Consider the following 15,585-nt stretch of genomic DNA (forward strand, 5'->3'; position numbering starts at 1 on the left):
CTTGCCCAACCCAACTGTAGAGCCTCATTTCAATTCCTCACTTCAACTAATTGGGACAATTTCTCTGAACTTTTGCTTGCACATTTACTTTGTGAATTTTTGTGAAGATTTTAACTCTGATACTATACTAACCTTGCTCCACTTGCTCCCGAGCATGTTGATTGGTCATCCCAGGATATGGACAGACTCCTAAACTGAAAGTTTCCCACAAAAGGATACCAAAGCTCCACACATCACTTTCAGAACTGTATCTTCCTGGTTGGAAAAAAGGAGCAGACAAAAAATTAAGGTGAATAGGAAGATGATTTAAAGGTGAAGAACATTTTTTAACATGTACATTTTTACCATTACATTTTAAAATTACCAAAAGGATACAATTATCAATGTTTCTGCTTTAATTTTAAAAGTTTATTTAACAATCTTTAAATAGCAGACATATCAAATCTCTTATTTTCCTTTCAGGAAAAATATTTGTCAAGATGTGAAATTGTTCTTCAAGTGATGTTTGAACAGGATGATTATTTCCCATAGAAAATATATAAATTTAGACAGCTCATTGCTTGTGTGGAGATTTCTACTAGATTTCAAATATTTTGTTTTCTGCCCACTAAAATTATGAACCAACTTAAAGCAACAAAGCACATTCTTTACATTAATTTTTATTCTTTGCTATTTATGGTTTTTTTATGTATAAAGGTCTCATTTATCTTACTGATTCTTTCATTTGCCAAAAATGCTTTATTTTTCTGTTTTGAATAGAGAGGACGTTTATATAGGTGACTGATAAAAACAACTTCTTTAAAATAATGGCATCTTATTTTGTAAAAATATCTTGATGCAACCGCCTCACTAAATATATTATGAGTAAATTAATTTAGAGACAGATAATCCAAAAGAGAAAAAACTATCAGCAACAATTTAACAAAATCCTATCTCAATCTCCCAAAGTACCAAGAATTTCAAGGATTATCACAAATTACTCATTTTTATTTTAATTTCAAATTGAGGGCCAAAAAAAGTGCTAGTTTAAGTCCACTACTTGGCAAATGGATTTCCTTCTTTATTTCTTTCCTATCCTTTTTGTCTATTTGTTGTCATTCTAATATTTACAAATTCAATCCTTTCCCTATTTTTGATTATTATTTTAAATCAACTATCCTTGTTTCTTTTCTGAAGATTATAAAAATGGTACACAGGAAGTATGTATGAGTAGTGTTAAGGGTTTTGACATCACTTAGACTTCTGCACACTTAACTGAATATCATTTCCAGCTGTGTTAAATTAGTTGCCCTTCTTAGTAGACAGTAATTATAACAATCATAATACTGTTGGTGGTAAGATTAGTTTTCTTGTCTGTACATTAACTCCCTTCAACATTTAGCATTAGTCATTTAGTACTTTTCATTAAAGTCATTCAATTAATATAAGTTAAAAATAATTAGTTTCTTAAGAAAGTATAAGTTATTTGGTGAATTATGACCTCCATGCTAATCCTCCAACCTGCCTACCTCCACACAAAGTTAGATAATATGATGTAGAAATCAATACACAGAAAAAATACATAAAATCATGAACATATCTGTGGTTCATAAAGGCTATCACAAAACCACTGATTAAGTTTCAATTGTGTTTTAGGCAATGAGGGAAATGATCTATTGATAATAATGATTTAATTTCTGAATTTTGTATTTTAGCAGTCTATGTTTTCAAAATATTTTGGTTACACAAGTCTAATTAAAGTGAAAGGCTATTATTTGATTAAAATTTCCTTGTAACATACTGAAAAATATATATTTTTTTTTGGAGGGGGAAGGGGAGTGAGGCTATTGGGGTTAACTGACTTGCCCAGGGAAACACAACTAAGAAATATTAAGTGTTGGTGCAGTGAATAGAGCACAGCACTGAAGTCAAGAGGACTTGAGTTCAAATGTGACCTAAGACACTTAACACTTCCTAGCTTGTGACCCTGGGCAAGTCACTTAATCCCAATTGCCTCAGGGGAAAAAAAGGAATATTAAGTGTCTGGAGCTAAATTAGAACCTAGTCCTCCTGACTTCAGAGCTGGTGCTCTATCTGCTATCCCATCTAGCTGCCCCTGAAAAATATATTCTTGAAATTCTGAAATCAATTTCATGATTTAAAATATTTTATTCTAATTGTCCTTTGCAAAAATATCAATTTTCATGTTTGTTAATTCATTTAATTAGGTAGGATGCAAAGAAAACTGTAATGTAATGATAATGATACTTAATTTGGAATAGTGTTAATAAATTCATGTAGAGCTTTTTTATAGCCCACTGTCCCAGACATACACTTTCCATATATTCTAGTTAGCCTCCATCAGTTTCCCAATGTGCTGCATAGATCTATATAGATGTCAGATACAATACTGCAAATATACAAGAGGGGAAAATCAGTGACAGAAAATGGCTTGAAAAATGAGGAAGAAGCTCAATACCAAATACAAAACTCTTTTACAATAAAATTATGTAAAAAAAAAAAAAAAAAAAGTTTTCACCTCCCAAAATTCAACAGTATTTTCTTTAGAAAAATAACTCTAGGATGAAAAGCTAATTAATTCACATAAATTTTGGCCTGTGAATATTGAAATAGCTTTTCAGAGAGTGTCCTTGTCACGTAAAGACTTTCTTTGTAAGTGGTTTCATGAAAATTTCTTCTGAAATTTTTCAGTTCACGGTAAAGACTTCTAAACCTGGCCATAGCTACTGTAGACGATTTCTGTTGGGATGCTTTGTTCTCAGCAGTAAGAGCATTTGACAATGGAAAGACAGAACATAAAAATCTGTTTTAGTAAAACTTTGAATGAATGAATAAATGAATGAAAAAATATGGAGCTAGATTTTAAGTCTTTTAATAGCTTACTCAAAATAATTTCATTTCTGGGTCAGGAATTTAATAATTTATTAAGTAGAACCAAAAGCTGGTGTCTAGAGAGCTGAATTCTTATTAGGAAAACATTTAGGCAGCTGTGCATCAGTTGTCTACCCATAATTTTCTAATAGAGATGTAAGAATTAGCCAGAAAGTGTTTGGAGCTGTACAAAGAAAATGTTAAATACAAATCATTATAATCCTGATTTTTTTTCCTATTCTTGTTCACCATATCTAATTTATTCCTAGGGAAATATCAACACCAATCCCAAGAAGTGATTATGGAAAACTACAGGTAGCTAATGGCCGTTTGAAATTGCAGTGAATCTTCTTGCTGGCATGAAGGAAAACAAGCAAGAGGAGAGAGATTAGTTATCTTTGGAATGTTGGATTCATTCTTGAGAAGGAGAAATGCCTGGTCAATATCTGATCACATCACTTACACAGCCTTCATTTAACATTCCATACCATTCTGGCAACAGGATTTTAAGAAACATCACAGGTCAAAGTAAAGTCTCTGGGGCAGAACTGGGGAAGGTGACTTACATCACAATTGCCAGCATTGTTACTAAGAGTATTACCATAAATTTTAGTATACAGTTCTCATATGCATCAAATTCACATCAATTTTAAAAAATGAGATTAAATGTAATTAATAAGGCTATATTCATTTTTCATTCATTTTCAGTATCCTGAATTTACTAGAACTTCACTGCAACAAAACAATAAAAATAACAACTATGAATTTCAAATACATTTCAATCAAAAATCCAGAGTTCTTTGCCACCATTTCTTAGCTAGATGATTTGAAATATTCTGCTAAGAAAATTAAAGGAAAGCAATGTAGGGCATTAAGGAAATTAGAAATAAAGGAAAAGATTTCACAAGTCAAGCATGAAGGCAGATAATTCTGCAATTTGAGTATCAACATACAAAGATGAACTATTCAAAATATCTGTCAAAACAGATTCTGGTATATTTTGGATTATTTTTCATCCATAAAGACCAGTTGGTAGATATTGGACCAGCTTAACCTTAAGTTCATTTCAGAATCATAGTCTTATCTAATTTAAATATAGGAATATTAGAATTTTTTAAACTGAAGTCAAATTTTGGTTTGAAATCAACAAAGGATCAGTTTACACTTTCTAAAAATAATTTTTGTTACTTTATACTTGGCAACTCCAATTAAGAGAAATATTTGCATATGCAAAGAAGAAAATAAAATGAGATAAATACATGAAGTCATGAATCTCCATAACAAACAGCTTGCTTTTATTAAAAAGTCATATAATAAATTCAATGGGTTTTAAAGTTGACCATCTTATTTGGGTCCCTCCTATTTTCCTTCTATTCTCTATGTTTTGCTGTTTTGAAAAAAATTGCTTCTATGGCCTACTTTTCCTTATAAGAATGGGGTATATTGAATAAACAAATCAATCATCTCACCCTAATTAATCTAACACATTATATTATTAATAACATTCCATCAGGTTTTTTAAAAACCTCTACTGAATCAATCAACGAATCAATCAAAGTATATGGGGAAAACTTAGTTTATCAAATTAGAAACAAGTAGAGCCTATCAAGCTACAGAATGAAATGAAATGAAGCATTATCACAGAAGGATAATGGGATGACCTAGGGAACTTCAAAAAGTTGGAAGACTTTATCCAATAAGTTTTTGGTGTGTGTTCTTAAAGGAGCAGTGGCTTATGCAACATTTATATATAGTACCAAGAGGAAAAATAAAAACACCAAACTAGATTCATTGAGGAAAGGCAGCTTCCTGAGAAAGGAGGGGTCTAGTAGAAAACTCTGCCATACCTATAGGAAACTTAACCCAATGACTCCACAGGAAGAGAAAAAGAGCTGTGGGTTCTCCTATGGCCCTATGAACTCTCTTAGTCCACTTTCTATTAGACTCAGTATATACTTGGGAAAATGTCCTAGACTTTTAGAACAAATATTTGTATAGCAATAGTACTTACTATATTAGTAAATAACCTCAACCAAAAACTTATAAACTTTTGCTGGCAATTGATATTAAAGGATTATCAATGTGAGGAGCACACCAGTAGACACTTTGAGCGAACTTATAATTCATTCGGGGTTATTCCTAGAATCCTTAAGGCAGAAATAGCTAGCCAATATAGCCAATGTGAATGGGAATCGAGGATAGACGTCTCAGAACATATATTATATATTTCTCCCTTAAATTTAAAAAACAAAACCCTTAATGAATGGATGAATGAATTTAAAAAAAGAACTAATAATGCATAATGTTATGCTATTATGTTATAAATAATTATTATAGTGCTAAGCCTTGGAAATACAAATACAATGCAGAGGCTCTGCTCTTAAGGAACTCTAATTCAACAAGTTTCAGCTGCATGTAACATAGAAAGATCCCATCTTCTATTAGGGTTTGGAGGCAAAGCAAATGGTAATGTCTCTTTTTTGATGTTACTTCCCCTGATAAGTCGTATCAGTTTCTTAAATTGAACCATTTGACAGGATTCTGATGGTTTTTTACTTTCTTTTCTAGGTCTTCATTTGTTCTATCTCTATCTCATCACACTACCAAACTGGGTTGATTTTGAGGGATGAAAGTTAAGGGGTGCAAGGGAGTGCTGAAATGAAAGCAGAAGTAGCCTGGAAAGTACTGATGCTGTTGAGGCTTTTGGATTTAGCTGCCATTTGGTGATAGTCGGTATTTGTGGTGGTAAGCAAATTGGGTCCCTTTTTTCAAGGTGATATACTGCTAGTACCAAATCAAACAAAACAAATCCACCCATTGGCCATATCTGAAAATGAGTGTCCATGTTATACTTCAGCAGCAATTCCTCTGGAGTCATAAGTTGATCATTGTATTGATCAGAATTCACAAATTATTTAAGACATGCTATATCCATTCACCGATCCTAGGCTTGCATGCTGTTTCTTTATTGCCTTCCTGTATTGAAAATGCAATTTTGGATTTTTCTTTAAAATACAATCTGGTCATATTACTCCCAGCCCACATAAAATGTGGTTTGTATTTCCTTTTGAAATAATACACAAAATTTCAAGTTAAAAAACTCTTATATTTAAAAAAAAAAAAGTATCTTTCATCTTCCTTTTCCCATAAGAGTTATATAAAAAGTATATCCAAAAATATTTTTTAAAATTGAATGACATTTAGTCTATGGGTACCATAAGTAATTCAGTAAAGCTGTAAATTATAAAACAGCACTCCTGATCTGCATTGGCAAGGGGAAATTTTCTCAATGGTAAATCACAGGTACAAACCTGCCCACAATGTCTCCACCCCAACCCCCCAAAAAGATATTAGGAAAACATGTAAATTTTCATGATGAAAAACTAAAAAATTCAAGATTAATTTTAGGGACTTAACTTTAGATATAATTACTGAGTCAAATATAGTCAAATATAAACCACTCTGTTGCAGGGGCCTCACACTAGAGTCAGTGCACTATAATTACTGTGCATATACTTCAACTACTTGAGTTAGTAGAGATAGCTATCTTTTTGAGGAAGGGAAAAATACTTTTTATGCTTTTAAAATAGTATGTACCATCATATGTTTTTCAAAGTGATCAAAAATGCCTCAGTGTCACTGACGTGCAAATACTTTCTCTGGGTAAAGAAATCTAATAATTCCTATATATTTAATTTATGTGTGCATATTAAAGTATTATGGCATGAAAGTTTACACATCATTATGACCAAATATATACTGAAATAATTCTAAATTGCACTAAACTTCATATTCATGATCTATCATGTGAATAATTTCATGCTGTATGTAACTCATTTTATACACTAAAAGGAAAGAAAGAATATATTCTTACCATAATTGAGGGCCTCTGGAGCAGTCCATTTGATGGGAATTTGCTTTAAGCCAGAAGATGAATATATGCCACCATCTTCTTGACGAGACATTCCAAAGTCGCTGATTTTCAGAATATGATTTTCCCCTACTAAGCAGTTTCTTGCAGCAAGGTCCCTAAGTTAAAAGGAAACATAGAAGACTTTATCTATTAATACACAATGAAAGCTAGTTTCATGCTTATGATAACTACATTTTATATTTTTTAGGGTTTTTTCTACATAACTACAAAATAGATATTCCTAAAACAGATTCTTCCATTGCTCAAGATGCCAAAGTGACTCCATATTGCCACTAGATAAATCATAATCTCCTTTGGTTAGCATTTAAAGCCCTTCACAATTTGGCCTATCTTTCAAAGTCTATTACATTTTACTCTTTCACACATTACTACAATTCAACTTGCTGTTAGTATAAGACATTCCATCTTGTGTCTTTAGTACAGACTCTGTGATTTGAATGTTCTCTCTGTTCACTTCTACCTTTGTAACCTCTAGATGTCTTTAAGATTCAAACTTAAGTGTCAATTCTTACAAAAAGCATCTTTGGAATTTCTACATTATTAGTGTTCATTCCCATCAACACTTACTTTGTAGTCATTTTCTGTTTTGTGCATATTATTGAGAAAATTATAATATAAAACTAATACAATTAAGCCTACTTCAAAAAAGAATGCTTTATATGATATGCTATACCATTTGCTGATACAATTCATAGAGACCAGTCACTTTATCAGTGAGAATAGAGTTCAACTCTAAGAAACTCCAACTAAAAAAAATTAATTTACCTAATTACACATTTTAGAATCTATATACGGTGACTACTTTCTTTAATACAGATAGGATAAACTAAAAATGGACTGTAGCAAATAACATCACAAAAATTAAGTTGATTAAAGTCTAACAGAAGTTGAAGTCCTTTCCAAACTAGTCTCAGAGTATAGTAAGAAAAATGACTAATTATTTTGAACTTGACAAAATCATCAATCACAAACATTTATGTTTACAAAGAATATAAATATAATAGGAAAAGAAGATTGTATACAGAAGACTGTAAAGCTCATGTATAGATTTTTAAAAATATATCATAAATTCAACATATTAATTTCAAAGCTGTCTTGCTTGTTTGTACCTCTCTATCAACTACTTATTATAGCAAAAATAAAATGCAATATGAAATTAGAAAAAATAATGAGATATGGCATGCAACCAGAAGTGGATAAAAGACCAAGCATTAACATAAATTACCATCATTTTCTAAGTATTTGCTGATATAAATCATAACAATGAAGAAAACAAAAGGACAATACACAGCCAATAAACACTTGATTCTGACAAGCAAATTATATGATAGCCAAGGGCAAAACTGGTTTGCAATAAAAATGCATTTGTAAAATCTTATGGAGTATGGGAGAAGATAATTAACAATATCACCACATGAAATAGTGAGAAATAGTGGAGGGAAAAACAATTTTATAGAAACTCTGGTAAAAGACTCAATTTCTCCAAACCTCCCCAGATTATTTAAGTACAAAATCACAGAACTGATCTTGAGAACTTAGCACAGTACTTGGCACATAACAGGTGTTTGATAAATGTTTACTGATTGAAAGATGGCAAACAGATAAAAAATATAAAAGGAAAATGAAAATTTATAAAATAAGAACTATCACATTTGGAGTCTAACATCATATTCCTCGACATGCTAAATAAAGAAGTAAAAATAGCACTAAGGAAAACAAATATAGAAAAAGAAGTTGAATTAGACCAAGGATAAATGTAATGTTCAGGATAGCTTTCTGGAGGTCCTCTGGAAGGGCCTTGGTCTCAGCAGGATAGACACCACAAGAATGGAGTCCAAAGTCTTTTTTGTCTCTTACACAGTCTGTGTCTGTTATAGTCTGAGCCAGTCTCCTTCAGCAGTCTGCCAGTCTGCCTTAGGTCTGACTTCCTGTGCCCTTCTTATATACCCTTTTACTAGCACATCATCACAGCATACTGAATATGTGTGAACCAGAGAACTATTACATCATCATGCTAAGTACTAAGTATATGTAAACTAGATAACCATTATCTCATCAATTCCTCTGAATTAACACCTTGTTTCAAGTATAGTTCTTTTAAGTATACTTCTCCGGAGTTCTAGCTTTCTATAGATAAACAGAGAAAAACTGAGCTAGAGAAGTTTAGGAATGTTGAGGGATTGATTTTTAAAAGAAAAAAAGATAACAAATGTCTGCCCCCCCCCAAAAAAAATCATGTATATTATAAAGTGACTGGATAAAAAGGAAATTGAGGAAAACATCAAAAATCATCAATTCTTTCCTACTGCCAAAAAGCTTTTGAGAGAATAATAAACACCTTAAATTAAAGTTATCCATGACAAAAAGTAGGAAAAAGCAGGCTTTTGAAAATAAAACTTATTCATACAATTAAGTGAAAGGTGTAGAAAACATAAGACCTCACAGTATTTATTATTTATTGACTAAACAACATTTGATTTGGTAGAGTAAAATGAGTCAAATTGCATGCTCACATCAAAATTATACAAGATTCCTTCAAAAACTAACAGAGATAACTTTGATGACAGTTATTTTATGAATCTTAATAACCACCACTTTATTCTCCCTGTTCCTTTTTTCTCTTGATATTTAAAGACCTGTTGGGACAATGTGCGTTTTTTTTTTTTTTTTTCCTTTTTTAGTTTAGAAGAAATATAACAATCTCAGGTCAATTTTCTCTATTTTATGTGATCTATATTAGAGAAAAAGTAATTACAATCATAATAGCTCATAGAACCCATTTAGGAAAAAAAAAAAAAAAGACCAACAATCAGAGATTGAGCTCTCTATTCTTAAAATTTTCATTTATCCTTAGCTAACCTTTACCCTCTTTATTTAAAGCAAAACTTAGAATAAAAGCCAAGAAAGAAGCAGAGTATACACCATGGTTTATGTTATTGGACATCACAAAAAAAGAGAAGCTGGGTAAAGAGCTAAGTTGTTTTGTTTTTGTTTTTAAAGAGTTTTCCCTGGTCCTTTAATTGGTGTATTCCACAGACAACTTTAGATATCTGAAGAAAAGTAGTATTAGAGAGTAGAAATTGTGCTGGACTTGAAATCGGAGAACTGAAATTTAAATCACAACTATACCACTTATACGTGTGCTCTTGAGCTATTCACAGCTTCTCTAGTTATCTCAGTTCCTCATTTGTAAAATGAGGAGGCTTTATTAGATGGGCTCAAAAGTTCTTGCTCTAAATCCTATGATTCTGTGGTATACAATGTTATATTTGTTTGCTTAAATGTGTTTACCATTATTACAGAAAGTCTCCAAATGGATGATGAACTTTCTATAAATAGTGAATTTCTCCAGGTGCTTCTATTTTGGAGTAAACTTTTGCTGACTGCATTAAGCCCCAGAATATGGCAGAGCATACTAAATGAAATAAATAAACATTTAAGAGAATTGAGAGTATCTACACAAGAAAAACTTAGTGGATGAAAATAGGCTATTGTCCAAATAATATATAGTTGAATAGACAAATCATAGAGCTACCCATCAAAGCATATATCTTTAAAAGATACTGCATGTAGGCAATGGATTGGGCTTGGAACTGAACAGGAGGGCAGTAGGTTGGGCTGTATTTGAAAAATTGTGTAATGTTTCAATGACCCCCAGTTTTTTCTTGAAAAAAATCTTATCTTTTTAATCTTATTTTTCTCATAATTGTATATGAATACAAATCATGTAATACTAGAGTTTCCAAATAATTAAACTTGCGCATAAGATAAAAGAACAATGAAGAGCTGTGTCAATACACCTGACCCAAAACATCTATGCCTAAAATACAGATGTCTGTGTTGTGAGCATAAGGAGAAGTGCTTGTTTTCCATTTGCTAGAGAAAAGATAGGTATCCAGTTTACCTAAATGAATGTTGTATATGAAGTTGGTATCAAAAACTGTTTTATTACGAGAAAAAGTTAAGAGACTGATAGAGTGGGATGTTTCTAGGAAAATGTGAGAGGTCACTGCATAAAGTAATCTGAATACCAAACCTCATTTTTTTTTTCAAAGTGATTGGAAACCAAATATTCAATAGATAAAGTTTGGAAGATAAAAAATCAAAGCTATAAAAATTCCCAAAGAATCTCAACTTATAATTACAACATTCCCTGTAGTGCTTATTTTCTTTAGCCCTAAAATGTGCAATGTTGTACCTCTCCCTTTGTGAGTAACTTAACAATATGTTAAATACAGTGAATCAGAAATGATTAGATGGTAGAGATAGTGTTTACTCTTTTTGTGATTTCATTCATATATCATTTGCCATGTTTCTAATTCAGTACCTCCCACAAAGAAAAAGAGTAAAAGAAATATCTACTTTGTAAGAAAGCTTTTTAAATGAGATATAATGAAGCATCATATTACAAGCAGCATTGACAAAAAGAAAAAAAAGCTTCTTTTAGGAGAGGACCTATTCTCTTCTCTTTAGAGTCCTGCAGTTCTCCAATTCTAAAAATAATGTCTTGACAGGACAGTTTTTCTTGATTGTCCATTTAGAAAGAAATTTGTTTAAAAGATTTGAGGATTTTAGTAGGCTATGATTACAATATAAAACAACAGTGTAATATGTCAACCAAAAGTAGTGGTGCATTCTCGGGCTACATTAAGGTAGAGTTTCCAGGAATAAGAAGGTGGCAGTGTGATTGTATTTTGTCTTTAAAAGATCACATTGGAATACTATAATCATTTCTGGGTGTCATAGTTTAGAAGAGATATTGAAAATCCAAAGAGTGACAATTTATCAGCAAGAAGCATTTATTACAGATTCCTTCTGCCAGTAATTATGCTAGATATTTGAGCTATAAAGACAAAAATGAGAGTTCTTTCCTTCAAGGAGCTTGTGTTCTATTAGGAGAATTGTCCAGTTTTCGATTGTGTCCGACTTTTTGTCACTTCATTTGAGATTTTCTTGGCAAAAATACTGCAATGGTTTGATATTTCTTTCTCTAGCTCATTTGATGAATGATGCACTGAGCCAACCAAGGTCAAGTAACTTGCCCAGAGTCACATAGCTAGTAAGTGTCTGAGGCCATATTTGAACTCAGGTCTTCCCAATTTCAGGCCTAGCATTCTATCCCTCACACCACTTAGCTGCCCTCTACTAAGAGAACCAACATGGTTATATGAATATAAATGGTTATAAATATAGATGCATGTCCCAAAAGTTTCTGAGCAGTTTTAAACTTTTGTAGCTTAAGGAGTACATATTTTGTAGCTTAAAATTGAACTAAGATTTTTTAGACATTCCATAATACAAAGTTAAATGTTGGGGAAGGTATTAGCAGAAGTAGAAATCAAGAATCTTTCATGTAGAAAGTCGTGCTTAAATTATAATTAAAAAAAAAAAACAAAAACAAAACCTAGGGTTCTTACAGGTGGAGATAAAAAAGGAAAACATTCCAGGCAGGGAGGACTACAGTGCTGAGGTGTACAGATATCTATATAGCTGGGATTTATATTCAGGGAAGGGATGCAGATAAGATCATCAGATGAGAGTATATAGAAAGAGAATTTAAAAAAAGATACAGGAAAAAATCTTGTGGCATACCCATTGTTACGATTAGAAACAGGACGACCAGAGGTTGAGCTCTGAGAGAATAAAAAGTAGAAGCAATAGATATAGATGGCTTTTTCTAGGAGTTTGGTTGTAAAGAGAAAGAGATTTTATAAGTCAATATCTTGAAGAGACAATAGGATTAAGAATGGTATACATATCTATAGGCAATAGAAAAGGAATCACTCACTGGATAGGGAATGCTTAAAGGTTAGAGAGAGAAAATATGATTTGGGGGAATTTGCTGGAGAAGAAAGGATAAAAAAGGACTAAGGGTACAAATAAGAGACAACAACCTTGGTAAGAATTAGGATTACTTATTACTTCATTAGACATATTATAAAGAAGAGAATGGAGAAGATAATATCAATTGAGATATAGAGGAGGGAAGGGAATTAATGAACAATAATAGCCTCTATTTCTTTAGCAAAGTGTGACACAATGTCCTCACCTGCAAAGAATAAATAATGTAGAAGTAACATATGGGAGTTTTGAGGAGATAAGATAAGGTTTGGAACAATTCTCATGAGAAGTTTGATAAAGAATCCATTAGGGATGAGCAGGAGAACTGTATAGCTTCAGAGATGGACCAAATGAGATTAGATAACATAAATGTGTAATGGACCCAGTAAAAACAGTTCCAGGACTTTCTCCAACTGAGTCATGTTGTGTCCTCTTTTCCAGAGCCCCCAAGTTGGGGTGACAAAACATACCCCAATCTGGAGCTCCCATCCAGGGGTGATTAAAATATACCTTCCTAATGGAGAAATGATGAGGTGGGACTCCTGAGGATGGTGGGGAAATGGAGTTCGTTTATTTCAAGGACCTTCCCCTTTATATAATGTAACCCAAAACAACACTGGGGACCACATAAACAACTTGCTATTGTACGTAGTTTGCCACCTGGTAACTCTTCCACATGGTATCACTCTGCTTCAATCTTAACATAGGTAGTCACCGCCCCTGACTTCTCAGAAAGGCTGAGAGCCCTTTGGGGAAATGGGGAGGTGAACCAGACTTTGTTAGGAGGCTCCCTCTGGGCTGAAGGCTCTTACACCTTATCCAGAGTTTTCTCACTGACTGTGACCCTCTACAGAGTCAGTAGGAAGCAAAGTAGATAGTAGGTGTATCCCAGGATTGGGATTGGGGAAGGAATTCAAAAGCAGAGAACAGTGAAAATTTAAACTATTTAACTTTAAGGTAGAGAGTGGGAAGGGGGGAAAATATAGCCAAAACAAGGTTAATAACTTGGGAAAATACTAAAAGATAAGGAATAATTAGTCAGTAAGTATAATGAATAGGTTTAAGGGGAAAAGGCATAAGGTGAAATGAAATGTTATACTATGATCAAGCACATCAGAGTTCTCGTCATTAATCATGGACATACAACAATTGAGAGTAATGGTGAAAGTAAGGCTATGATCACCCCTGTGTGCTGATAAACTGAGGTGGAGAAGGAGACAGAAGTAGCCAAAGAACTGGAAGAGTTGCAAGGAAACATAAAAGCTATATTTAGTTATCTGAAAATTAATGGAAGAGCGGTTAGAATTGTTCTTCTTGGTTCCATAGAATAGAATCAAGACAAATAGATTAAAGTCTCAAAAAGGAAAATTAGGACTTAATGTCAGGAAAATCTTCCTAATAATTAAGACAGTTCAAAAATTCAATTGGTTGCTGTTTCAGGAGGTAGTGGTTACTTCCCATTGGAAATCTTGTAGCAATGACTGGATGACTATTTGATGAGTATACTTAGGTATAGATTTTAGGTATAAGTTGGACCAAAATGCCACTGAAGTCTCTCCAAATGCTAAAATTCTGTGATTCGGTAATATATAAAATGAAGTCTAATTTCTAAGGATATCAATTCACTTTTAGAAATAATTAAGTCAATATTTAGACAACTAAATTTCATATACTATAAATAGATTAGGAGTCAAAATCATAGGATCATGTAGCTAGAGATTACAGAAGCCTTCTAAATCAACTTCTCAGTTTACAATGAAGAAACCAAGCCCTAAAGAAATTAACTGATTTGACCAAGGTAACTGAGGTAGTAAGTGAACGATTGAGAATCTGAATTTAAATTCTCCTACTCTAAATCAATAATTTCTTTATTTGTGTCACATAAATATCTTACATATAATAGGAAATTCTTTTAATAATGAATAAAAACATAAAAACATATCAGCATTTCTAAGACCAAAGCAAATAGCAATAGCTCACATCTCAGTTCTAAATTTAATTGGAAAAACTTTGTTAATATTTTCATGCATTTAACCATTGTGTTTAATCTGTAAAGTTTACATTTGTGCTCTATAATTGAATTTTATGCTATTCAGTTGATGTTCTACTCTTCTCAGTAAGATAACACTATGGCATGTAGGACATATTGTTAAATGAGATACTAAATCTTAGTGAGTCTGTTCTTGTGTTTAAATTTTAAATAAATATTGATCGAGTAATAAATAAAAAGCAAGTCTCAGAGGCATATGGAGAAACAAATAAAAATTAGTCATGAAAAGTAAATTATGAAATATTTTTAGCTCAAAATACTCAGATGATGATTCAACAACAAAAAATTATTTCCTTTCTCAAGTACCTACATATTTCAAAGGTCAAGTGTTTTCTGATGATATAAGATTATATATATACATATACATATACATATATAAAAGATATAATAAAGCTCTGACTCTAAAGCTATCTTCATTTTAAATTGTTTTTCTTAAATTAGTAAAAAAAAAAATTGCTTTCTCCAATTGAGAACAAAAGGAAAAACAAACAAAACTATTATAAACATGTATAATCAAATAATACAAATTTTACATTGGCTATATCCAAAAAAAGTATATGTTTCACTTTATATTCTGAATCTTTCAATTCTTTATCAGGAGGTAGGTAGCATGTTTCATTATTTAGCTCTCCAGAATAGTTGGTTATTACATTGATCAGATTATACCAAGTCTTACAAAATTGTTAGAATTTATAATATTGTATATTGTCTTTTAATAAAACGTTCTCCTTATTCTCTTTCCCCCTCCATTCTTTCTCCATTTTCTTTCACTCCCACTATTGTCTGAGGTGAGATGAATTTCTGCACCTTATTTTATGTGTATGTGTATTCTTCTCTTCTTGAAACAATTAAGATGTCAGTGAGGCTCAAGTGTTTCTCACTCCCTGAC

The 15,585-nt window shown here is 32.1% G+C and overlaps 1 protein-coding gene across 2 annotated transcripts in view; it reads right to left on the reverse strand.

Annotated features, from left to right (window-relative positions):
- FER (FER tyrosine kinase) overlaps window positions 1-15,585 on the reverse strand; it is a 244,817-nt gene that overhangs the window by 7,421 nt on the left and 221,811 nt on the right. For both annotated transcript variants that reach the window (XM_051994832.1, XM_051994841.1), the window contains 2 exons: window positions 6,746-6,900; window positions 133-255 (listed from right to left, as the gene is read on the reverse strand). In XM_051994832.1, the coding sequence (XP_051850792.1) occupies window positions 133-255; window positions 6,746-6,900 (278 nt within the window). The remainder of the gene's footprint in view (window positions 1-132; window positions 256-6,745; window positions 6,901-15,585) is intronic.

The sequence above is a fragment of the Antechinus flavipes genome, chromosome 1, assembly GCF_016432865.1.
Source record: "Antechinus flavipes isolate AdamAnt ecotype Samford, QLD, Australia chromosome 1, AdamAnt_v2, whole genome shotgun sequence".
NCBI classification, from domain to species: domain Eukaryota; kingdom Metazoa; phylum Chordata; class Mammalia; order Dasyuromorphia; family Dasyuridae; genus Antechinus; species Antechinus flavipes.